The sequence below is a fragment of the Numenius arquata genome, chromosome 3, assembly GCF_964106895.1.
Source record: "Numenius arquata chromosome 3, bNumArq3.hap1.1, whole genome shotgun sequence".
NCBI lineage: Eukaryota > Metazoa > Chordata > Aves > Charadriiformes > Scolopacidae > Numenius > Numenius arquata.
The window spans coordinates 32,568,115-32,594,306 of NC_133578.1; the positions used below are offsets into that span (position 1 = coordinate 32,568,115).

The following is a 26,192-nucleotide window of genomic DNA, read 5'->3' on the forward strand; positions in this document are numbered from 1 at the left end:
TCTTTCTACCTTGGGTTAGAACCTGTATTGTTGGGCTGTTTCCTCTTTTTGTTAGTGGGTTTTACGTTTGGTTTAGATTACTGAAAAGTTGAAGTATGGCAAAAGTGTATTGTTTAAATATAAATATTTTTCTATATTTCAAAGCAGCAAGCTCTCTTTCTAATAAATTCCCTAAGAAACCTATTACTGTCAGATGACAACAATAGACTAGTTTGCATTCCTGCTTAAACAGCTCATAATATTGAAGATAAACTTAAAAAATAACAGCTGCTAAGGGAATGTTGAATCCCACAAGATCCTTAAGAGATGTGTGTTGCAGAGACATATTTTATTGACGACTTTTAGAAAGTAGAAGGATTTCTAAAAGGCAGTGAGAAATCACTTGGAACTGGCAAGGAAAAAAAAAACATTTTAAGAAATGCTTCTGTATTAGACATGGGAATGGACTTGAACACTGAGAATGAGATGCCAGCTGATATTGTGACTGTCAAAAGGCTGGAACAGATTAAGAAGAATATTGATCAGACAATGTCAGAAAGTGCAAGCAATAATCAAATGCCATCAAAAGCTGAGGAATCCAGAGGCAGTCTTTCCTTTCCTTTCAGTGATGAATTAGTTGACTCCACCCAACGTTGAAGGCTGCCACAGTGCTGGAAATCCAGAGATATTTGTGCCATCACAATAGTTCCAGGGTTCAAACCATCAACCATTTTAGAAGAGAAACACCAAACTAACCTCCTGGATCCCTAGATGTCAGCTGCTGTATGTAGGAAAACTTGTTTTACTGGGCATTTTATCTGTGCTGTGGGTATACTGCATCTAGAGCTTCTTGTTTTAGCCCTTCATCCCTAGCAAAAAATAGAACTTTCACAGAAGCACACACACAAAAAGGCTAAATAAACACCAAGTAAAGCAAGGGCTGAAAATACAGGAATGATTGAGAGGTTAAATGAACCTCATGACCCCTGGGGAGCATGTCTAGTACTGATTTATCTCCTTGCTGGTTCATTCCAGGAAAGAAAATAGAGCTTTGGGAAATCCAAAGGTAGGACTTGCTATCAAAAGCAAAATAAAACCACCCAACTAGCTGGCCATGAAAGTGGCTGATAGATCATCATGTGCAAAGGCTGGGTCAGCTCTTGGGGTGATGCTGGCTCTGTGGCTCAGAATATTTTGCGCTCTGAGCTTTGTACCCTTGCTAATGATGGATTCATCTTTGTAAAATAAAAATCTTATGGAAAACCTTAAGTGATTCTGGCTCAAACTTTACCTGCACAAAAAGCGACTTGTTATAACTGGTGGAGGGTATGCATATATGGGTAGTTAAAAACTTAAGTGGATTTCATGGTTGCAGTGATTCTCCTCTGTGACCATCAGCAGAATATACCATCTGGCAAGGGAGTGCCTCCTTCCCATTACACACCTGAGAGCTCCCCGCAAATGAGATTTCAGCTCATTAGGATACTTCATGCCCTTGGGGGGATTTAAGAATACATACATACCTCTTTATCCCTTGTATTTTCTTCTGAGTTGCTTATTATTTGTTCAGTTCTGGGAAAGAAAAAATAATTTACTGAACTTAGCCTTTTTGTTTGTTTGCAATTTGCATATATACAAATGAAGATCTTTTCAGAATTATTACATATACTTAATGAATCTATTTGGGCCTGCAGATCTGTCATTGAAAGCTGTGACGTAAGTCGAGGATTAGAAGTGCAAGCTGCTGCTGAATGACACAACTCTTGTGCTGATGGGCTCCTTTGTTGTGATGAGTGAAGATTGTGAAGTTACATTTCAGGTGTAGCTTCTTCTGGTTGGTTGGTGTTTGTCTGTGTCTCCGCAGTGCCCGGAGGTCTTGTCGGTCAAAATGTTGCACATACAGTAGGTGACAGTTCCTGATCTGAAGTGATTGAGCTCATCCTTTGTGCTGTATGAATATTTTCTAACACATGCTAAACTGTGAGTAATTCTGCCAGTAATATGTCTGTTAGAATATGAATGGAAAAAAATAAAGCACATCAAGTGGATAATGCACCAGTAAATTCAGGTCAGTTTTTATAGAAGATAATTGCAGAAATTGAGGAATTTGTTTCACTTGAGTAAGTTAGAATGGGGCTTTTAAAATGATTGCTCATTACTGTGATCAATAACTAGTTCTGGCTTTCCAGCAGTTTTGAGGGTCATCTGTCAGTTGAGGTTTTTGACTTCATAAATTTATTAACCTGAAAGCTTTATTAAAAAATTGTAGTTTCTTACAATGTATCATCATCTCCGTTCTGGGGCCAGAGGATGAAAAAAAGGAAATAAGCACGATACTTGTCAAAAAGTGTTTGCAAAATTTATGTGACATTTTAAAATATTCACATATCATTATTAAGTTGTAGGGTATGGGAAATAGGATGGCTGCTGATAATTAGGCCTGGGATGGCTTCTGTTAATTAGGGCAGTAAGTTTTGTAGTTTATTATGCAGGTAGTAACAGGCTTGATAACTTGCCTTAGATACTACTTCGGGTACCCATCTTACCACTGATAAGGTTTCTGATAACAATGTACCAGTACTACTGTAAATCCCTTATGAAGTGGGGTAGTTTCTTCTATGTATGAGTGGCTGGAGGAAAAAGGAAAGGGGAGCAGAAGGGTGGCCAAAAAGGAAAGAAGGAAACTAGAAAACGTTCTGTGCAAGGCTACAGATCAGTAATAGCAAACATCCTGGTAATAAATTTACTCTGCTTCATGGAAAGCCAACATGAAGTATATTGCAAAATGTAATCTGGAAAAATGGTAAGTACTCAAGTGCAATGTTTCAGTCAGTTTTGGTGGACAATTGCCAAGATCTTGTTTGCTGGTATCTGATTTTAAAATTTCATAAATATAAATAGAACAAAAGACACTTGCAAGTTGTTGCAAAATACAGATTTAAAATAAGATGCATATGTTTTAAAGATCTCTTCTAGCCTGTTGTGCTTTTTATAGGTGTGCATTTCAGTGATGCGTATGATGTTTAAAGGGCAGATGTACATTTCATAACGATTCAAAATGGTGTTTTATTTTTAGATTTGCAAAGAAAAAAAAAGTAAAAATAGCACACAGTCATCTTGACTCTATTTTAAGGCCCCTCAGTTATGGCAATTGTGTTTGCTGACAGTTCCACAAGAAAAACCTCTATTTGAAGGGTAAGTCAGTTACAGGAGAATTATGTGTGGAATAAAGTGTACTTAAGGTTAGCTTATGAGCTTGTAATGGTTCTCAAATGAGCATAAATTTTACCGAAATTAAACCCAGAAGAGATCATTACATCATTCAGTCTGATTTCCTATATGTTACAGTGCAGTCTAAATTTGAACTGGCCTGAACATTCCAGTTCTCAGAAAATTAAAATATGTGTTATTGTCAGAGAGCAGCAGCAAACTGAATTATAATAATTATCTTATTGCAGAGGAAAAATTTTTCCAAGTGCATTTTGGGGCTATAAAGGAGGGAGAGGGATGGGTTTGCTGACCCCAGTGGTAGATTCGACAGGGCTGCCATAACCATCTGGTCCTTCCTGAAGTGATTTCTGCTGTTTCCATTTCAGAAATATTTGACCAGAGAAAAACAACAAACCAAACCAACCAACCAAAAAGTCCACAAAGCAAACACCTCCAGTTTCTCTGGTACCTTGCTGCATACGTGACCAGATAGTGGTGGTCCATAAAAAAACCCCATGAAGGCCATGAAATAAATGACTCCTCACTTTTTTGCTGCCTGTGAGATTATATATGATCTGTACCAAGACAGCCCCACCAGAGAAAGCCCTCTCTCACAGTGCAGCTGTGCAAGCAAAATTGTGCTTTTGTTGGTAATGTTTATTTACCAACTGAATTTATCCGGGGGCAGGATAAGGCTATGTTGACAAATGCACAGCTTTGCTGCTATCGTGTCTTCCACAGCAGGAATACTTCGTTGTATTTTCTAGTTTTTCTGGCAGAGACTTGTGATGGGAATGCTGTCGCAGATAAAAGTGCGTGCCCTTTATTCCTGGGAAGCTGCAATCCTCTTCTGCGTGCGGCTCAAGCAAGCTCAGCAGCTCATGCGCTGCCAGCAAACAAGTGCTTATCTGACACCATATAAGGTTGTGGACGAGAAGGAAAATGATGAAAAACATTCCACAGTAAACTTAGGCTGGCAGATTAAATATGACACAGAAAAGCTTAAATACAGCTTTGCAATTTTTTTTTTTTTACATTATTAATTTAGCTCTGACAGTATTTACCCCAAAAATGACCTTTTACAGTTAATTAGGAAAAACGGCATATGTTTCTAGATTTGTGAAACAGTTCTGTCCCAGAATAACAGACCTCTAGGATACTTGTACACACAGGGAGTTTTTTTGTTTTTCTTGGACTTGCTACTGTTAAAAGCAGGAGATAGTCACTTTTAGGCTACAAAGTGTTGGGATGTGTTTGGGGATATGGTGGAGAACTGGATATCCGAGAGAGGGACGTACTGAGAAGGAATTATTGTTGTGAAAGTGGATTTGTATCGGAGTTTTAACAAGGTGTGAGACACAGTGAAGTGCTTAAAAAAAGCAAAAACTAAAAAACCCAAAAGATTTCTGAAAGTGTCAAAGGTGATGCTACAGGAGCGAGACAGGCTCTCCTTTTCCTCAGTATATTGCTTGCATCTTTGCTATCCTCCTGTTCTCTAATCTTTATAATATGGTAGCCCACCGCGTTAGTCTACTATGTTAGATTATAGATGTAGTCCAACTTCAGTAACCATTGATGGCCTAATCTGAATTTCCAAACTCTTCCCTGCCTGGTGGCCCCTGCTTTTGGCTTTCCCCCTGAGGAACAGGCTGTCTCCATCTCCTGCAGATGTCACTTTCCCCAAACCATCAGCAGCCAAGATGACTGTGATTTGACTTGAGAGGTGGTGCAGTTCTTGCCTCAGCTGTGTGATGCTTCTTCAGGAGGATGTAGAAGAATCCCCCATGCTATATTTACCCCCGCATACAGCCAGCTGGACCTCAGTGAACTAAATGGTAGGTGATTTATTAGCATTTCACAAAGATGTAAGGACTTTTCCACAATATGATCTAGTATCTAATAGTCTTTATGGCTAAGGGCATGCTGTGCCATCTGTCAGAGTTTATTCAGTGTTGTTCTCTAGCTTAATTTTTTGTCTAACAGTATGCCTTTCTTGGAGTATCCCATCTTTTGTGGTGTGTTGCAGAAACACACAAGTGTTGTGTACATGTGTTATGTGGGATCTGGCTTCCAGGTGAGCCTGGTCAGCTGGTAGGTGACCCACTCTGCATGGACAGCTTGTGCCGTGGGGCTGGCACATATGTGAAACTTGAAGTGTAGATGGGAACGGAATGCACATCATTTTATGGAGGAGGATTAATAAGATTTTCAGGAAAGAGGTTAAGCTTTAGGTCATTTCCTTCCTATTGTTATGCTTTTGAATTTTTGCCAGTGAGATGGGTGAAAGGATTTATTTTTGTCTTTGAATGCTTTAAATTTCAATGGTGTCTTTACTTTGAGTACGGAGAAGTGGAATTCCACTTTATTCCTGCCACTGTACTGTGTCTTGTGGCTGAAAAAATTACTTGTATTTTTTTGCAGTATCTTTGTCCTGCATTCTAGTTAACTGAGCCTTTGAGCTGCTACTGTGCCTCCATGCGCACATGGTGTGAGGGCACATGGAGATGCTCTGATCCCCACCCCACATTGAAGTTTTAGTGTACATGTAGAAGGAAAAAAACATAGCAGTAGTAGAATTCTTGAAAAAGAAGGAAATAGGCCATCTTATGGCCAGTGTCAAAATAAAGGCTGTGTGTGAAAATGAGAGTAAGGATCTTGACACTCCATTAATTTAAGCTTCAATAGCAAAAAGATTTCATTGTTTAGTGTTTGGAAGGGGTGCATATTACAGCTCCTACCTTTGCTCTCCTTCTGTAGGAGTGAAGTGTTAGAGAAATATAGCTTATTCCTCGCCGTCCTGTCAGTCACAGCTAGAAAAATGAATAATTGCTCTTGCTGTGTAAAGTAATAGACTGCAGTAAACATCAGCAACATAATATATGTGGTATGTAGGGGGTCGTGGAGGGCACCCAAGGGAATGCAAATGGAGTTTTTCCTTCTGGTCCACAGCGCAGGCGCAGTAAGTGGAGGTATGTATGGAGGTAATTTTGGTTGTGCAAGGCAACAGATTGCTGCTGTGCAGTGAGGAACAAACACCTCCCTGCTTTTTTGACCCTGGGTCATGATATTAAATACCTGAATATTGATGATGATGATCCTTCACTGCTAATATAACAGGACTGGGTCACTAGAAGGCTGATGTTTGTGTCTAGGTTGGGGTTCAGAGTGTCACCCTGCAGCCTCCGGCAGTGCACCATCACCTTCATGTAGAGCCCAAACAGCTGCTTCTCTCCTATGTGAGGCTGTGAGAGCATCTGTTGTATTTTTCTCCACCTCTTACTTTTCTGCCCTTGGTTTTCTCAGCTGAAGATTTGGGTCTTACATTTTCATTACTGTCCCAAGTTTTCCAAAGTGTTATGAAGAGTAATGAGATCTGTGATAGCATGTAGTAGGATCTAGTAGCTGTTTAGGCAGCTTTTAAGACTGTCCAAGAATTTTGTTTTACTCAGTGTTTTGGTGGGTTGCTCTGGTGGCATTCGAGGGAGAACAGTTTCCAGCCATTTAGTACACAGCAGTGTTCTAAATTTCTTGTACAGCAGTCCAGTTCTGGTGTTCTTTCCCCTCCTGTTCTTTGAAAATACAATTCCTGGAGGTGTTTATGCAAACATAAAGTAATACACTAGCTTTCAGGTCTGCATTAGCAAAATGCCCATCTTAATTTCTGTGACTGAGAAGCATTTTTTTAAATTTTTTTTCTTTTTTTTAAGTCTTCAAGCTGCATATGAATAAATATTTCTGTAAGAGGGTTTTTTCCCCCCCTCTGTTTTTTGTTATCTGATTATTACTAGGAAAACCAAGATTTGCTTTGAGAGCTTGAACCTAGTGCTCCACAGGGGTACGGTTTCATGGAATGTGTGCTGCAAAGGACTCAATCTGCAGACCCTGGACCAGATTGCAAAGATACCCTTAAGTACCTTGTGGTATTAGGGCCGCTTTGGCACAGTTTGGGTCCTCGCCGTAGGTTGAAGGAGCAGGTCGGGTGCCAGCATCCACCAGGAGGGTTGGAGTAGTCAGAGCATCCGGCAAAACGGAGCCTTGTCTGAGCTCCTGCGCTGAGGTGGCGTTTACCAACCTGAAAGAGGAGAGAGAGGCAGTAATAGCAGCTCTCTGCCACTCGCTTTTCCTCCAGCTCAGTGGAGTTATCCTGGGTTAAAGGCAGCTTCATCCCAGCCAAATGTCACAGAGCAGTCTCACCTACTCTAAAATAACTGGATTTGTGGGGAAGTCATGTGGGAGAGCGAAATACTGAATAAACAAAAGCCAGCACTTCCAGTGAGATCCCACTGTGCTGGTTGCTGTGGCTGCCTTGCCGTCATTTCTAGGATTTAACGATCCTCCTGTTTACATCAGCCCGCCCCACGCTGTGGGGCTGTGGCTGTGGCTTGGAATCCTCCCTTGGACAAGGCGAGGAAGGAAGTGGAGGGAGGATGGGGCTTCGGCATCCTGTACCCTTCAGAGGGGAGTGGCCGCAAATAGCTGAGCTTGAAGGACGTAATACTTTATATGTTTTAACACGGGCTGTTTGAACCTAGATAAACCCTTGATTAAAGGAGAAGAGGCAGACGATTGTGTGTAACTGCTAGGAACTGCTCAGGATTTTGAGAACATCCTTCCATAACCCTTTCCTTCAAATGACAAGAGGAAGGGAGGGGACAGATGCACCTCGTGGAGCTGAGATTATACAAGAGTGCTAATACAGAGCTAAAGCCTCCAAACTTCAGCTGCACGCGCTGGGTTCAGCAGGCAACGTTTGTAGAAGATAACATTTGTGACTGGGAACAGGGATGCTATTTTCAGCATCTCTCCTGTAAAATGTTAATTTTCTTTTATTCATCAGTTTGTTAATTTGGCTCAGATGGAGAAATGCAGTTTAGGATCCACAGGCATCCTTTGGAATGGCCAGGTAAGGCTAGAAGGTGCAACTAATTTTTATCTTTAATTTTCAGCAATGTACTGCACACACTGGTGCTGTCTTCCGTGAGAAATGTTTGGGTTCCACCAGAAAGCCTGTCAATTGTTCACAGACTGAGATGGGGAATTCTAAAAATCACAGAAGATGAGCTGTATGTAGTAGGTTAATATTTGTTTGTACAGTACTAACTGATATGTAGTGTATTTTAAATGGGTTTACATAATGTGATTTATTACAATAATTGCTTGTAATAGAAGCTTTGCCTTGAAATTCTTAATTTGCTTACTGGCTTTCCAGAAAAGGAGTGAGGCCAAAGGTGATAAAATTGGTCTTCTCCTTTAAATGTGTCCTGATGCAGTTTTCAATTGCTTTTAAGCATATTTTGGATATAAGGGAGAAATGGATTAGGTTCATTAGTTCAGTAAGCATTGTGCTACTGCTTTAATGATTACCTCACGAATTTTTATTTATTTATTTATTTAGTATTTCTAGAATTAAAATTATTAGAAGTTACCAAAGCGAAAATTTAGTATTACAAACTTTCTCAGTCAGTTGCTCAAAATCCACAGTCAGTACTCTTTGGAATGTTCTTACTAATCTTACATTTTGGTGACAATCTGTTTTACTGCTTGAAAGACTCACACCAAAAAGCAGAGTGCACTTACTGGCACCGGGACTGAGGTTTTGGAAGTCATGCAGTAAAATGCATGTAAACCAGATTTATGTTTTACATTGGAAATGCTATCCTAGAGATCTCCTGATCGTTGGCTCAAAGTGAAGTTCAGAAGTATTCTCTGATGCAGATTAACTACGAACTTGTTACTTTTAAAGACTGAGTGAAAAGAGAGAGTAAAATAGAAGATGATCGTTCTCAATAGTATGCTTACGAAAGAAACTGATCTCAGATTGAAGAATCTCACCTTGAGACAAAACTATACGTAGCCTTGCTATCTACCAGCCTTCCAGCTCCTCTGATACGTACTGTAAGAGAACACCTGACAAGAGAAATAACATTTAGATCAATGCTTTATAAGCTTCCTTGGGCTGAGTACAAACACCCCTCGTAATCATTGGATGCATTGCACACGTCAGCTTCGGTGCCCAAGAATTTATTAAAATGAACCTAAAATGCCAAGGAAGTCAGCATTCAGACAATCTGAACTTAATTTAAAATTTTGAATTAAGAATAAACAATACAAGCACTTCAAAAGATTTTGCATAAAACATTTTCCAGAAAGGGATGAAAAAATGGAGATTGGGATGTAAATCCCAAATGAGGATAACAGAATTATGCGGGGATACAATGATGTTACCAACATGATTGATCTTTTCTGAGCTAAGCTGCGTGGATTTTTCAACAGCTGTGAATTAGACTACCCATATATGGTACTGAAAGATGAAAATTGTAAAATTGTGTATGATTAAAACCCCTCAGTAACATTCGAAATCTGTTAAGCATCACCTTCTTTGTGAGCTCTGCATATAATCTTTATAAACGTGTTACAGAAAAGTGATCAGTATGCAAAAGTTTGAATCTCTTAGATTGCTATAGGGAACTTTTAATTTTTTTCCTTTGCAGTAAGCAATCCGTGATGTTTCCACACTAGGAGTTTGTGAGTTCTATAATGTTTTGGTATTTGAAGAATAAAATTCCTTTGTATTCATGGAGACAAGCCTTTTATCACATAACCTAACAATGCTCACCACAGAAACTGGGACCAGAACGTGAGGATTGGTTTGCATATGGGCATTCTGTGCACTGGGACTATAAGGTTTGTTTCAGATATCAATCAGTAGCAGTTCTTGTTATCTTACTTGTTTGTTTGTTTGTTGATTTAAGCTGTGCAAGATGACTCTCTAAGGTGATAGATTTTAGGTAGTTTATCCTTTTTCCTAAGACAGAAATAGTGAAAGTGGTAAGACAGAAAGACCAAAACATGAACTTCACAGAAGCCTCCTGACCCCTGATGTCAGATACCGGCTTAGCAGGGCTTTCAGCACTGTTTCCCATAACATCCTCACGCAAAATCAGTAGCAGCTGATAAACCAGAAGGTTGTGCTGCCATCCAGACAGGCTGGAGAAGTGGGCAAACAGGAATGTCACAAAGTTCAAAGGGAAATGCCAAGTCCTGCCCCTGGGGAGGAATAACCCCTAAGACTGGGACAGGCTGTGGGGCTGACTGCCTGGAAATCAGCTTTGCAGAAGAAGACCTGGAGGGCCTGGTGGGCAGCGAATTGAACAAGAGCCAGCAGTGTGCCCTGGCCGCTCACTGGCATCCTGGGCTCATTAGGAAGAGCCTTAGCCAGCAGGTTAATGGAGGTGGTCCTTCCCCTCTACGCAGCACTGGTGAGATGCATCTGAGTGCTGTGTCTAGCTCTGGGCTCCACTACAGAAAAGGCATGGGCAAACTGAAGCTTTTTATGACTCTTACTCTTCTATGGGCATAATTTTATTGTGAAAACTAATTCTGTAAAAATAATACCTTTTTCTTTCATTGCACCATTCATCTATTCATCCAGTACTTCTGTGTTGCTTTTCACATGAGATAGCTGTACTGAATTGACAAATGCCAGAGGGAGCTGCATCCCATTCACTGTCACATCAGGGCAGAGCCATGGACACGGGTGGAGAATTGCAATGCTGACATGGAGAGCAGAAGCTGTGGGTATTTCAGGTGCTGTTGGTATTATCTTAAAGGGTGTTGTAATGATGGTGAAACCTAAAAGTGGAAAAAATGAGTTCAGTTCTTAATACCAGGTTTGGCTGATTGCTTGGCAGTTAAACAAAGAAAACATTATTACTCAGAGTGTGTTTGCTTTCCAGTGATTTCAAGGAGCACGAGGCAGTGTGAAGTTCCACACAGTGATATATTTATTACTACCCACTTTAGTTACTTTCTGTAATATTTTGTGTCTAAGAATTACTGAACATAGATAGACACTGTGCATCTTGCATTGTTTTATTTCTTTCAGAAGTGTAGACTCACTGGACAAGATACCAAATGCAGTAAGACAGTATTTTGTTGCATATTTTATGTTCTGGGAAGGGATATTTATATCTACTCTTTGGCCCAGATTCTGGAACAGCCGCCAGTTTCACAAACAGCAACAATTATCTGCTAAAAGGGGACTAGAATTTCTTAGAATTGAAGTTCCCTATGGAATATATACATAGATAGATAGTATGTGTGTGTGTGTGTGTATATACACATACCTATATATGTTTTGGGAAAGAGGAGCGATGAGGTAGTGGTAGTTCTGACACTGCTTTCTGTGCTCTCAAACGCTTTTTTAAAATTTTTTTGCACAGCTGAGTATTATTGAGACTATCAGTGTTTAACTTTTTTATTGCAGTGTTGATAAGTAAATTTCCACAATATTGTGTACTTTAATGTTTCCATACCATTTGATTTTTTCTTTTTGCTGTTCAGTTTCTTTTGTTAAAATCCATGAACTGAGGTTTGAAGTTATTTATCCATATGCATTAGTAATGTTATTTTTTTCTGCTATGTGAGTAACATCATAAAAGTAGAAAGAAAATAAGCTGTTTCAGGAAAAAATCAAAGCTGTCCAAAATAAATTCTGTAATTTGAGTCTATTGCTGACAGGCAGTGGTCTGTCAGCATTTTTTCATCCCTCTGTCTCCACCACCTTCTGTTGCAGTGGCAACATGCCTGTGGGCAGAGTATCAGTGATGTAGTCTTCATTGCTGCAAAAGAGACTATTCCTTCATGAAAAAGTTGAAAACCCAGGCGCTTTCTTAAATGTTGAATTTTATTAAATAAGGTGTAAGAAAATGTTCTGCTTGTAACTGTCGGCTCAGAATTTGAGACTCAGTTAATGTGAGATGTTTTCTGAAGCTCACTCATTTCCCTGTAAAAGTTACCATTGACTTAGTTATTGATTTTAAAAAACAAAGAACGATTGCTTGTGCCTAAGTGTTGGAAATCTCACTGTTAAGGGCATATTTCATTGCTTCAGAGTTCCTTGATTTGTTGAACAAGATAAGAATAAAAAATTTCATGTTTATAGTTATAGTATACCAAATAGCTGGACTTCTGCTTATAACGATGAACAGACTCTTCTCCAATTGGTTAAATTCAGAAATTCAGAAGAACTAGAGCATGTGGAGGGGGTGGTTTTTTGTCATACAATACATCTGTATTTACGTAGACATAAAGAGAACACTGAATAATTTAAAAAGATCTGTGTTTCAGATAACTGTGGAATTTTTGAAGAATCTGCTTGCTTTTGGTAGCGATGGTTTGGATAACCAAATGGTGGACCAAAGTAGGCACTAGTGTAGATTTGCTGGAAATTAAGCTTTATCTCATGGCTTCCCAGAGTACTGTCTGTGGAAAAGAATAGTGGTGCCTTGGGTTAGGAAGGCACATTAAAAACCAAAAAAAGTAAATAAATAAATCAATAGTGCATTGTTTCGGTTACAGGGTCATTGCAAGCCATGTACAGGGATTATTTTTTGGAGGCCCATGGGATGATTAACAGGCTGTGCTTTCAGGGTTCCTCTTTCTATACCTTTGAAAAAAATGAAATACATGGGTGAGATACAGCTTTGTTTACTCTGAAAGTTTTTTTCTGTTTTGAAGAATAAGTATGCATGTTTTAAGTTTTTACTGCCTTTGTGCCTGACTTTATGGTTTATGTACTATCATGTTGATTCCACGTGAAGAGTTAAGCCTGAGAGCATTAAGTGCTCAAGGATCACAGCCGTTAGGAGAACCCTCCTGTCCCTTCTCATTGTCATTGAGATACTTACAAAACTATTCTGGACTCGTTGTGAAGTTGAGGTGTTCAGACCACAGCTTTCTAAAAATTCTCAGTCGCCCGTGCCTTGAGGCATAAAAACATCAGTAGCTTTCCATGGCTGCCTCTTGACTCTCCAGAGCTCTTCCAGGTTGTGGACAGGGTGTGTAACTTACTCTTGAGCAATCACAGAAGTCCAGCACGTATTTGGTAATTCTTTGTACGTCAGTTCGGTAGGATGTGAATGTATGGACTGCACTAATGGTTCAGTAGAGATACTGTGCGTACACTGAGATGAGCAGTCAGAATGAAAAGGAGAAAGGCAAGCTTTAGCGTAAGTTTATCTTTTTAAGATAAAAGTAATAAAGCTGCATTGTTTATTATTCTTTGATAAATATCATACGGATTTCTAAAATGTAGGTGACAATTCTGTAATCTTATTTATGCGGCAGTTCCTACCAAAGTACAAAGAAAACATACTTGAATGGATAGGAGCTTTATAGGAACAAAGCCACAGCAGACTAAGTTCTTAGTGAAGTCTTTTTAAGATTGCAGAATGCACTCAAATGTATGTAATAAAACAGGATTGTTATTTTTTTAATTTTAAGCCTAAGGGATATCAAGTACCATTGGAAAGAATTAGGACGTTGTGTCTGAGGTTGCAGGTATAATTGTCTAATTAAGAAACGGCTGCCTAAATGCACTTGTAAAATGTAATGATGCATACTTTCAAGGAACTTCCTGTACAAAAGAAGTTTAGTTGGATTTATGTCAGCTTCCTCTGGCTCATCATAACTAACCTTCTGTGTCCTTTCAAACAGCTTCTCACTCTGGTTTTCTTTCATTTATACAGCATTCTGGATGCCTGAATACAGGCTGGTAAATAAAAAACAAACTCTAAGACTTGCATTTGTGACTGTTAGGACAAACAGCTTAGTTTGGGAGGGGAAAAATACTGATACTGCAAAGCTCTTTGCTTCTCTGTTATCCTCTTTTGAATGTATTTTGCTGAATCTCTCATTTGTATCTCTGGCGTACTAAGTGACAGTTCTACCCTTTGAGCCTCTAGCTCTACTTCACTGATAGGAAATAATACTCTATGTGTAGGAAACTGAAAGTGTCAGATTTTTTGGTGTATGTATAAAAATACTCTCTCTAGTTTCTAAAACATAGGAATATGCTAAAAACTGAAGTAAGCTTTGATACCTCTAGTTGCTATTCCGTACTTCCTAGCTAGGGAGTGAATGCTAGATTTTCACATCACAGAGTGGGACCACTGTATAGAATGATACGGTTACTCTGTGATGAAGTTGCAATCAGCTATAAACTCCCACTAACATCTCTGTTGAGTTAGGGCAGTTTTGGAATTAATACTTTACCTTGGCAGGTGACCTCTTACAGGAAACCATATGTTTACTTTGGCTGTATGTATGTCTGCTCATTCTGCATAAATTTATCTAACTACAGAAGCCAGTTATCTTTTGCCAGTTAGTTTGATTTTTTTATTTTTTTTTATTTCACACAAGTCATTTTTTGTATCTGGGCCTCTTCAAACAGAAAACTAAGAACACTACTACTATAAATACTACTTGACATTTTTTTTTCCTTTCCTCTTGCAGATGAGAACTCTCCAGCCAATTTTTGGGATTCCAAGAATCGGGGAGTGACTGGAACGCAAAAAGGACAAATTGTATGGCGAATTGAACCTGGCCCCTATTTTATGGAATGTGAGTACCTATTTATCCAATGCTTATCCGAAGGTGAGCGTGCTCAAGGCAAATCAGCAGGATGGCATTTGATATCCATTTTGTCAATCCCTCTGACAAACCAAAGGAATTGATTGTGTTGCTCTAAGGGGCAGCATTTTGCAGTGTGTTTGGACCTTATAAAAGTGGAGTTGAGCTTAGATGTATGTTTGCATTCTAGGGACGTCCTTCAGTTTAAGGGAGGAAGAAATTCCCTTGTGCGTGTCGTATAGTATATATGCGTTGAAAGATGAAGTTCCTTCCCAGTAAGTTTGAAGTTTCAGCTGGCCAAAGATGAATGGTAAATGCACATAAAGGACAAGGTAGTAAGCTAGTAGTTCTTGGTAATGTTTGTTAATATGAAGGTTAGATTTGTCTCTAGGAAGTGGCAGCCTCCTGTCCAGTTGCATCAGGGTTTCTCAGCTGAAGTTTTGTTGCGCTGGGAAATCCACTAAGCAGTTTTTAGGTATTGAGAGTCCCTATGTGACTGGAACAAAAAGTCTTCAGTTGAACTCTGTAAGGAGTATTGGTAACCAAGCTTCAAATGCAAGAGCTATGCCACTCCCTTAGGTGACCAGGATTTGTAGGAAGTTAAGCCACTGTGCTGTGTGCTTTTTTAAAAAAGGGTTATTATTTTTTCCTTTGTTTTTTCTTGATTTTTGGTGAAAAGGAGCTATCTTACCATCTAAAGCATATGATCCCCTAAAGAATTCTAATGATAGAACGTTGTATCTGAGCTTGCTGAAAACTCTGATATGCCAAGCATCAAAGTGGCAATCAGTCCCAAAAGAGCTCTAAGCTGCTCTACCACCTGTTTAGCCTCACAGCAATGAATCTTCCTTCATAAATTAAAAAAAATGCTCCCACTCTATTACTTCACTGTACAGTGCAGTGTTGCTAACTGTAGGTCTTGGCAGAAATTTTTGTTCTAATTAACTGATATAACAGCAATACTTGTATTTCAAGAGGTGTTGTATACCCTGTACTATAAATAATTATTAAAACTTCTTACTTCTAGAACTCAGAATAACTTGAATCCTGCCAAGTTATTCTATGTGTTATGCAGCACATTTCTGTAACAACCACATAAAAGCTTTACTAGGATAAAATTAAATTCAATGTTAGGAGTTCATTACGGGAAGAAATGATTGAACTGAAGATAAGGATCAAGTTAATTAACTTTGATGGTGCCAGAGACAGTGGCATATTAAAGCAGATAAAAATGTTATGTTAGAAGAGTTCATTGCCTTATCTTTCTTGTACATATACTCTATTAGTATTGTTGCCAATATGAGCAGTTTGACTTCAAGGATGTTTGTGTATTTTAGCTGGTTATGTGTTGCTCCATAATGCATGGAGATGAGGGCCTTGAACAACATTTTTAGTTCATGTGTGTAACTTAGGCTAATTCTCCTGCCATACAATGAACAAGAGACAAGCAATTATGCAGCAACTGAGAACTGTAAAAAGGAATGTTTATGAGCATATGTTGCTATAGCACATAGTATGGCGGATAAATATGTCACCAGTGACACTTGTGTTTCTAGCGAGAGGCCAAAAATTGCACTGAAACACTTAAATGAATGTCGAATTCCACTTTTTAAACTAGAAGGCACCATTGATATGTGACCATGTTTTCTCAGCAATGCTTTTTCTTGTAGCTTATAGGTGGCGAGGTGACTCTTGATGCAACTACAGGCAGCTGCTCTTTTTTTTCCCTTTTTTTTTTTTTCTTTTTATTCCTCAGCTCACTAAATCACAGCTCAGGCAAGAGCAGCAGGTGGCTGCACAGTTCAGGTACAACTACAGTGTTCCTGCCTCTGCGGTGCAGCACCAGGCCGGGTGTGGGAAGAGCTGGGCTGTCAGGGTTCTCACTGCTCTCTGTAGACAGTGACACTGCCCAGGCTGTGCTAGCCACGGAGACAAACTTAGCTCCCCTGTTAGCCTCTTTCTTCTGCCACAGTGCTGATACAATCTGTACTCTCCGTGTGGCACTGCATGTAATGCCACTGTCATAGCAAGGGAGCAAGAGGGAGAAGCTAACATCCCCAGTAAGTATGTGCCTGATTACTGAAGTTAAGGTGTCTCTGATGCTTTAACGTGCCATTATTTTCCAAATTTTGGAAAGAACTCTACAGTTCTACATTTCTTGTGTTTAGAAATACCTTTGCTAAGAGGCAGAATATATCAGATACAGGCCATGGTATTAGGAGTTTTTCATATTTATTCCTCACAGTAATGACAGGCAGCAGACCATTAGCAACTTGGCTGTGCTTCTCTAGAAATGAAAGGAGCAAGTGGAGAACAATTCCAGATTCAGCAGCAACGTCCCAGAAATTTTGCAGCAGCAGCTTCAATAAGTGGCAACAAGGTCTGGGGAAGCAGCATGGACAAAATGCATAAGGTCTAAACTCAGCTGGAGACTAATTGCAGCACAGGAATGCTGTTTGCATCCAACCTCCTGCTCTTAACAGGGGTCAACTCTTGACCTGGTCAGCTATGGTTTGAAAATCACAGTATTGAAAACCTTCAAGGACAGAGATGTCACAGATATTATAGGTAACCTTTTCCAGCACTGCAGTGTTGTTCCAACCAAAAAGATTTCTCTGGCATCCAATCTGAATGGCCAAAGCTTAAATTTGGAGGCATTGCTCCTTTTAAAATCCTCTCATAGTATTGGAAATAGTTGAGTTGATAATATTTGTCTTGCCTTAACCTCCTCTTCACTGGACTAAACAAGGCCAGCTCCTTCAGCCTCTTCTCACAGGTCACATTTTCTCCATCCCAACCATCTTTGTAGTCCTCTGCCTGTTCCCTCTCCATCCTCTTGAACCTTGGGGTCCAAAACTAGGCACAGTATTCCTCACCAGTACCAAGTAGAGGGGGACAGTAACTTCCATCTGTCTGCTGGCGTATATGATTGGCAGACTACTTGCTCTACCTATACACAAGGAGAGGAGAGGGGGATGTTTGCTGCAAGCCTGAGAAACCTTGAACCAGCTGTGGCAATGAGGAGTGATGATGCTTGTAAACAGAGTTAATACGCTAAATAATTACAATAATCCTTTAGGATTTCCAGTCAAAGCTGGCCTGAAGTTGTCTGACTCTTTGGCAAGAAAAGGAATGGAGGTTACTAATGTTGAATGATGAGTGGAGATCAGTCAGCGTGCGCATTATCCAAAAGACTTTGGTTGTGTTTTTTCCCTAGTAGTGTCAGAGCTTAGGGACATCACATATCTTTTCACCAGTAATGTAACATCTCTGAAGGGCAAAGTGCAGAGGATGATAGCATCGCTAACAGGCCATGTGCAAATGAGTCTCCTGCAGAAGAAGTATTTCCATTTTAATTGCATTAATGTTAATCAGTGTGAGTCAGCTGGATTGGGCCTCAGATTCCTTCTGTGGGCCTCAGATTTGTATCTTTAAAGAAAAGCATCTTATACCTTTATTTGGGAAGATGTTTTTCCATGAGCATAATTGTAAACTTATTGATAGTTTCACTGAGGTCTGTGGAATTTATGGTTATGTTTGAAGGTAGGCCTTGGATAAGCATTTTTCTGAATTTTGCATTACTGTGTATCTGCAGTCTTGTAACTCAGTTTTCTATTCATTGCATTTATCTGTCCCTGTGGATTCAGCATCTCCTATTTTCCAAGCAAGTAACATATAAAGGCATAGTTTGCCATCTGCTCTATTCAGATAAAGTAACCTGGTGAAAGAAGGGCAGGGAGAATCTCACCATCTTCATACTAAAAACAGCCATTAATTCCCCCCCCAAGCATCCAAAATTAGCAAAACAAGGATGATCAAAGAAAACTCACTTGCTTTAGACAAAAATCAACACCAAAAATTCTGTAGACTCTACCCTGAGAAGGGAGAATCAAAGGAATCAACAGTGAAATAACGAGAAATGAACTTAATGTATTCCAGAGACAGATAGAAGCAGCCTCTGAGGAGTGGGGGGTGGGAAAGAGTATGCAATGGAGAAAGAAAATACTTGCAATGTATGAAGTCCAGCTCACCATCACAAACAGCTGGTGTCGTTAAGCTGTCACCTCAAGACAAAGTGAATGCCTCTGAACTGCAGAGCCAGCCAGTACGGAGGCAGGTGTTCCTCTTTCTTTCCCTGGGGAAGGAGCAGAAATGCCATGTAAGCATGAAAAGGAACTCAGCCATTTTAGAGATTCAAGAAGGTGAATTTGAGCATCATTATGCCCAAGATGCTGTTTCCTTACATAGTAGAGGTGGCTTTAAAACATCCTGCTCTGAGGCTTGCTAAAATGTGGGGGAAGGAAAACAATGACTCATTAGATGGCTCCCTCAAGTTGTTTGCTGTGTAAACTACAGAAGAATTCCTAAACGTGGCTGCAGCTCTACAAACAGTTTTCATCCTTCTCCTGTAAAAGGAAACAACAAGTTCAAGGAGCATTATTCTGAACAGGTGACAATAGTGTGATGGTGCAACACAGCTTAATGCTTTTGCGTTTGGTGTGGTCATCTGGTATTTAGCATGGCATCAGGCTGTTCAGTCCTTAAGTATGTCAGGACCTTTAGTCTCTGGTGCAAGAGAGGTTGCAATTGCCCCAGGAGTGATTTTAGATGGTGGAGTGTTTCTCTGGGTGTAGCAGTCTGTGAGCTTGCGGTGGCAGGGGCATCACGGTGGAGCAGAGACAATGGCATTCCTTATGGAGAACAGAGCTAGCAGAAAGAAAGATGGAATGAAATGATCCATGGAAAGGCCGGTGATAGAAAAATCACGTGAAAGGAAGCTTGTGTTTTATGAAGAGTAGTTGATAAAAGCTGCTGCTCGTTTATAAACTGCAGCTTCTAAGTAAGTTTTTGCAATGTGGGGAAGGACAGGTCATGTTGGAGGTGCCATGGGAGGGAGATTCAGTGTAGTACAGTCACTCTCATGCAGCAGGTAACTGGTGCTTATGTACTTCTCTATACAGAGTCCCCAGAAGTTAAAAGCTGTGCATGTTCTAGTAGGTAAAACAGGCCAGGGGCTATTTTTTGCTGCTGGGAGCAAGTGACACAGCGTGGCTGGTGTCCGTGCAGCCAGCCCTTCCCCCTGTGTCAGGGGTGGTTGTGTGGTCGCACTTCAGTCCCCACCATAGTCCTGCCTGGTTTATTAGTACAGGCATAGGCCAAGAGCCTCCTTTGAGACTGTAGTGGACTTGTATTTATAAGTTATATCCTTGGTCCCATGATTATTAATTACAGTATCCACAAGAAACACCTTCATCTGCTTTACTTATAGTGGAATGTCTGTTGTTATTTATAACATTTGACGTCATAGTCATTACTGTGAGCAGAATAGAAATATATTGATCTGCATATATTTTTCTTTACTGATGCTATGGCTTTGTCTTGGACAGTAATCCATAGTGGCAGCTGTTGGGATTCATCCAAAGACTGCCAGTCTTGTCACATCAATCATTTCCAAATCACCCTTGGGATGTTCGTGGTTAAACTACTTCTGGTGCCATACTGTAATACATGGATGCAGTGGCTGAACGCACAGATGCTCTCTGTTTTGTACTTAAAATCTCAGGTTTGTGGCATGAGTAGACTATGACATATATTCAGAAAACATGGTAATATATGTGTTTGCATTACACTGATATATTACAAGTGAGGTTTTGTGTGGAGTTCCCTGTATTCAGTCCCTATTTTCTTGAAATTGCAACTTTGGCAAAAATAGTGTATTGAGACCTAAACTGTCAAACTTTGTAACTAGCAGAGCAGACTTCCAGCTCCCTTTTTTGTTAAAAAAGCTAATATATATTGAAGGGGAAAAAATACCAGTTTAATAATTGAACCTGATGTGCTTTTAGCTTTTAAGGGCTGCAGTAGCAGAGAGTTGTTGTTACTAGCGATATGAGCACAGTTTAGTATTTTTAGTGGTTTTGACCAAAATGGTCAATGTTAATGAATATTCTGTGAACATAATTCATTACTTGTGTCCGGTCTTTATATTTTTTGACCATTTAAATTAAATTCTATAAAGGTCATTGTTTTCTCACATGGAATTGTTCTGAGCCTGGGACACTTGCCTGTATAGTGCCCTGCAACGAGTGCCCTTTTAGTGGTCTATGTGGGGACTCATGGCTATTGTCCCTACCCTATTTATAAACACATTCACTGAGTTAGAAATACTTCTATTATTGTACTATTTATATCTGTTGTCTCTTAACAGCTATTTTTGAGTATCACAAATAACTGAAACAGGATCAAGTCATGTATTTTTTACATTTGTGGCAAGCCTTGTTGACTTCCTTATGCACATAATACCCCCGGTGTTTTGTTTGAAAGGTTAGATTATAATTAAATGTTTTGCCAAACTGGAATATAATAGGCAATGCTCGCGAATGTAAATAAGAATGAGTGGGGCTGGCAGGGATAGGTAGGCTCTGTTACCTGAAAAACCATTTGTCCAAGCAGATTCCTTTGAAGCAGGTTAGATGAAGAGAGAACACTGGGACAAACATTTTCTTGTTATTGATCTTAGTTTATCTGAAAGGCTTTCTGTAAGTCTGCCTAAGTCACTTTCTAGGTTTCCTTTTTTTATCATTCCTTCTGTAAAATAAATTCTGTGATGTACCTGCTGAGACAGCCAGCAAGTACCCAGAGGCAGCCAGCTTTGGCACTTGTGTTCTGCTGCTGTTTGCTACGCTGTGCTATTCCCAGTAGGAAGTAATCAAAAAGGTACATGGTTAAAGTGATGCAGAGAATAGAATGCTAAATGTCCAAGCAAAAAGGTTCTGTTCACTGAACTGTCACGCTAAGGAAAAGAAATTCAGCTTGCAGGATGTGCAGAGCACTTCCAAATTCCTGCAGTTGTCTATGAGATGCTTGGGTTCAGCTGGGAAAAATTAGGGTTTAACCCAGTGCCTTTTTCCTGTGTTGCATCTCCCTTTAAAGCTTTGTAAAGCCTCAATATGAGTGACTTAGTTTGTTCTAGTGACAAAGTTTTCTTAACTTATGGACCACACTTTCATATTTTTCAGATGAGTTTGTTTGATGTCAGCTTTTTCCTCATTGAATGTTGGAGGGTGTATATTTATATCTGCAGAGAGCCATGGATTCAACCCAAATAACTTCTGGCATCTAACTGCCGTGTCCAGGAATTATTAACTGCTCTGCAATTTCTATGCAGTTAGCCAGGAGCACTGTTTACCTTCACTCAACTAGGCTTTGACTTGTCGTTTGGAGATGTCTCTGCCCGTCCCTTCTCAGTGGAGTGTGGGGTGATTCCACCTCTGCTACAGGCATTTCATTTGACTAGGGTATATCTGGAGCATATTGTTCTTCCAGTGAACACATTTGTTCTCCTGAATTGTCAGTCTCCCGGAAACAATGCATTCTTCTAGAATTATCTTCATGTGTTTATGCATTCCACGTTTATGTATTCTGAGTATCTTCCTATCCTAAAGCAATTTTTCGATGGGCCAAGTTAAAGTATTAAAGGCAGTAAAAAGGTAGTTGAAGCGGGGGACTTAAGGGAATTAGTTTTAAAATCTAGCTGTTTTATGATATAAAAAGATGCTTTAAAAGCAAGCTATTATTTGGTGTAAGCTGATCTCTTTATTATTGAATAGGCAAGAGTGTTTGGTCCGTAGAGGGAAGTACAGCACTATAATTTCATGCAGGAATTCTTTTGAAATTCAAATGTCAATGTTTGAGTCCCAGAAACCTTTGTTAATTCCAATATTTTTATGTAACAGACCTAAGCTATAAAACTGTGGTTGTACAATGATAACAGCTATTGGCTTTTAAAGAAGGGGATTATGGCTTTACAGAGTATTCAGATTAATTAACATATATATAACTTCTTATATGACTGTGTGGTATCTTTTAAAGAATCATAGTTACCTCAATTCCATTTTTTTCTCATTTTTAAATGAAGAAGGAATTTCTTGTGGTGTGTATGATCTCTGGAGGCATGTCAGTGATAATGGGGCATGTGTGCTACCAAGGACACAGCTAGCTAAGTACAGTCTTCTCCCCCCCCCACCCCAAATGAAAATACTTTTTGTTCTGAAATGTCATATTTTTGTTTAATGAGACAGAAAATAGTCCTGTGGTGTCAGGTACAGATGTCTTTCCTTTGCTGGATTTACCGCTCTTAACTTTTTCATTACGGATCGCGTACAAAGCGAGCTAATTAGCTCATTGAGGGAAGAAGTAGGAAAGAAAAAAGAGAAGTGCAACTTTTTCCCTAAAGCAAACACATAAAAGCAAGGTGGTAGGAGGAATGAAAGATACTGGGAAAACTCTGTAGGTGACGCATGCTATTGTGCAGTTTGTAGGATGGAAAAGTTCAGAAGAAGCTTGTGTATTGATATGGTATTGAAATCAACTCTCTAAATATTAAAGTCCTGTTTGCAGATAAGTTAACTTACTGTTTCTGAAGAGGTCTGTGTATTTATGGGGCTTTATTTATAGGTAGTAGGCTGAGATCAGGAACAGCCACAGATACCTATCTTCAATATATCTGGAGCTCAGGAATCCATCAGTCATCAAGAAAAAACTGTTCTATTCAACATCTTTTTTCTCGTAACACAATACAAGAAATGTCAAAACATTAGATCCTCAGCTGTTTTGAACTGACAGGCTTCCTTTGAGATTTCTTTTACTGTTAAGTATTAACTGCAGTTTCTAGCATTATTAGTCACGAAAAAAATTGCTTAGCTGTCTCTGGTCCCATGAAGGGATTGCATTCTTGCTATATACAATATCCAGTCTTGCAAACCCATATTCACTTTGGCAGTGTCTGCATGCTTGTGATGGGTAGCCCATTTTACAATTTCATGCTGAATTTCGAGCACAGCTTCTCTTGTGTTAATCCATCAACACAATGGTAACAGCAAGTCTGCCGTTCCTGTGTGTAGTGCTGTAGAAAGCCCAAACCAAATCAATGATGCTTCTCTTCAGAAGTGGGAGAAAAAGTCTCCACGCTGTGTTTTTGAGTGCTCTGATTTTTCTAATTATTTCTAGCAATTAATCCTGAAGATTGTATAATTATTTTTTTAAGTTTAGTTTATATGAAAAGGGATCATCAGATGTATTTCTTAAATCAAACATTGTATTCTTCTATCACCAGCCGCATACAGGTATAGAAAAGTACTGTATGTTTGTAGAAGTCATTAGGAGAAAGAAATCCGAGGATCCAAAGCTCGTAGCATTGCGTTTCAGCCTTTTGAGGAATGTACATGTCAGTGTAGTGAGAACATGTAACAAACTTCTGTCCAGTCACTTTATTGACTGACTGTGAATAGAAGCAGCAGCTGATAACCTTTCCATTGCTAGGTTCTTTTCAGGAGTGATGAACTGAGAAAAGGTAGCCAGTGACAGTAGACTGAATAACCAGCAGCTCCAAAAACTCTCTGACAAATAAAGTTTGGGTTGCAATAGAGTTGAGAAATGGAGCTGGAAAGTAGAAGTCTTGGTGAAATAGTTTGTTGTCTTACTGTTTTCTCATGTAGTCATAATACATTCACAGTGTGATTAAATGATGCTCAAGACCTGAGTCCTGGTTACTTAATATATGTATGGTACCGTATGAAGAGTCCAACACTTGGTATAAATCCTGCCAACTTTCACAAGTGCTGAAAGTCCAATTTGATGTGAGCCAGAAGTTCTTGTGTGTCCATTTGGGTATAAGTATTGTTGGTAGGTCAACAGAATTGCGCAGTTTAGGAAGAACCCTCAGCTCCTGACCCATAATTTTTAGGTCTGATAATCCTTTGTAGGTGATCAGAAATCCTGTTTGCATTTTGAATTTTGCTGTAAAGGTTGTGGTAAATAGAGCATGTTTTGACTGTGTGTGTGAACTCAGCTGTGAGGAGGAGGAAATGGGACCAGCAGCTCCTCCACCTCCTAAGTCCCTGGAGGCACTGTCAGCCAGTCACTTTCCTTTGAAGGGTGGTTCTGGGGTGCCTCCTCTTTGTTCTGGGAGGAAGATATTAAATAAATGTTGACCTATAACTGCAGCAAATTTAAAAATAAATAAATAATCCTTTTTGGCTGAGCAGGCTTGCAGGATGGATTTCTGATGCTTCTGAGTAGGGATAAGTGGGTATTTTATCTTGCAGTAATTAAATACCTCAGCCCTCGAGGAATCATGCTGTATGTCTCAAAACCTTATACAAAACATAGCAGTTTCGTTTACTGACATTGTTAAACGAAGTCAGAAGAATTGAACTGCCAAAACTTTCATGCACATCCCCTGGTCTGTCTGAACTGACTGTTGTAAATTGTGCCTGCCTGTGGCCATTTCTGTACCCAGAAGTAAATCCTTATCAACCTCACGCAGAGGAGTTATCCCCAATGGAGAAGGAAAACGGAGAGATTGTTCCAGATAGGGAAAATCCCACAGGGTCAAGGGCAGCCATAATTATAGCTGTTCTGCTGGGCTGGAGGAATGAAGAGAAACAACAGTGGAGGTCAGGCTTCGGTTAAATATAATACTCTTTTGTTTGCAGTAAATGCAGTTTAGCAAACAAAACTTTATTCAGTGGGACCCGAAACATGGGTCAGACTCTGGAAGAAGTTGCATGACACGTACCTGAAGGAAGCTTGACACACTTTATATTGGAACACAGGAAGGGTGACCATTTGTCTCATCCTCAAGTTGTGTCTATTTATTCTTTTTTTTTTTTTTACCGGGATTAAGAATATTTTTGGATTAGCATGCTAAATGATAGTAAAAGGTTTGACAGGTTACATAAAAAGTAAAATCTTATTAGTGAGACCCTAGAGGAGTTAATAAAAGATGCAGTGCTTTTTAACATTTTCATCAGTGGTTTGAAATCCAGGCTTCCCACTGATTTCATCTATGGATGATAAGAGAATGAGTGGAGTGGATAAAAGCAATTGAAGATCCATATAGGATGATTTAGCAAGCTAGGCACAGCTAAATAAAATTGATTTTGATATTGCTGAATTCAGAATGAAAGGCATGTAGGCCATGTGTCCTTCACCTCAACATCAACATGCTATGTTAACCTGTGACGAGGAGCTGTAATGCGTTTCTTGGATATATAAGCAGAGGAGCATCTTATAGAACCACAGGAATCGCCCCAGCCTAGTCCCCCCCCATTCAGCTTTGTTGAGCATGATGCTGGGGTACTGTGTATACTTCTGGAGTCCATAAGTCAACATTCATTTTGTGAAGGCAAGAAGGGGCAGCAAAGAGCGCAATAATGATTGGAATAGATGATTTAATGATTTCTTCTCCATCTTGTAAGAATCAACTCAGAGCAAAAAGCACAGTTATCTTACAGCAAATAGGGTTGTGTTATAATCCAGGAAAATATATCCTGAGTCTCCACCCTGATTCTCTGCAATCCTGTTTTTGGCTGCAAGAGAATGGTGGGGCACTTGTAGTCTTTCTGTTCTCTATGCCCCTTGCCTAAGGTTAGGAAAAAGAAGCGCAAGGCATGTTGTTTGGCTGCTGCTGCTGCTGCTCGAGGTCTTGGGGCACTTAGCACATGTTCACCTGTACTGTTCTACCTTCTATCGCAATTCCTGTAGGGGTAAGCAGTTCAGTGGAGAGTTACTGCTTCCATCTGAAAAAG

General features: G+C 39.7%; 1 protein-coding gene across 2 annotated transcripts in view; it reads left to right on the plus strand.

The window, feature by feature from the left end:
• HECW2 (HECT, C2 and WW domain containing E3 ubiquitin protein ligase 2) overlaps positions 1–26,192 on the plus strand; it is a 114,734-nt gene that overhangs the window by 17,475 nt on the left and 71,067 nt on the right. Inside the window, exons 1-2 of one of the 2 annotated variants that reach the window (XM_074144870.1) lie at positions 7,720–8,092; positions 14,485–14,592. In XM_074144870.1, coding sequence (XP_074000971.1) covers positions 8,053–8,092; positions 14,485–14,592 — 148 coding nt within the window. In that variant the 5' untranslated portion in view covers positions 7,720–8,052. Of the gene's footprint in view, positions 1–7,719; positions 8,093–14,484; positions 14,593–26,192 lie in introns of those variants that run through there. The other variant, XM_074144869.1, reaches the window with a different exon arrangement.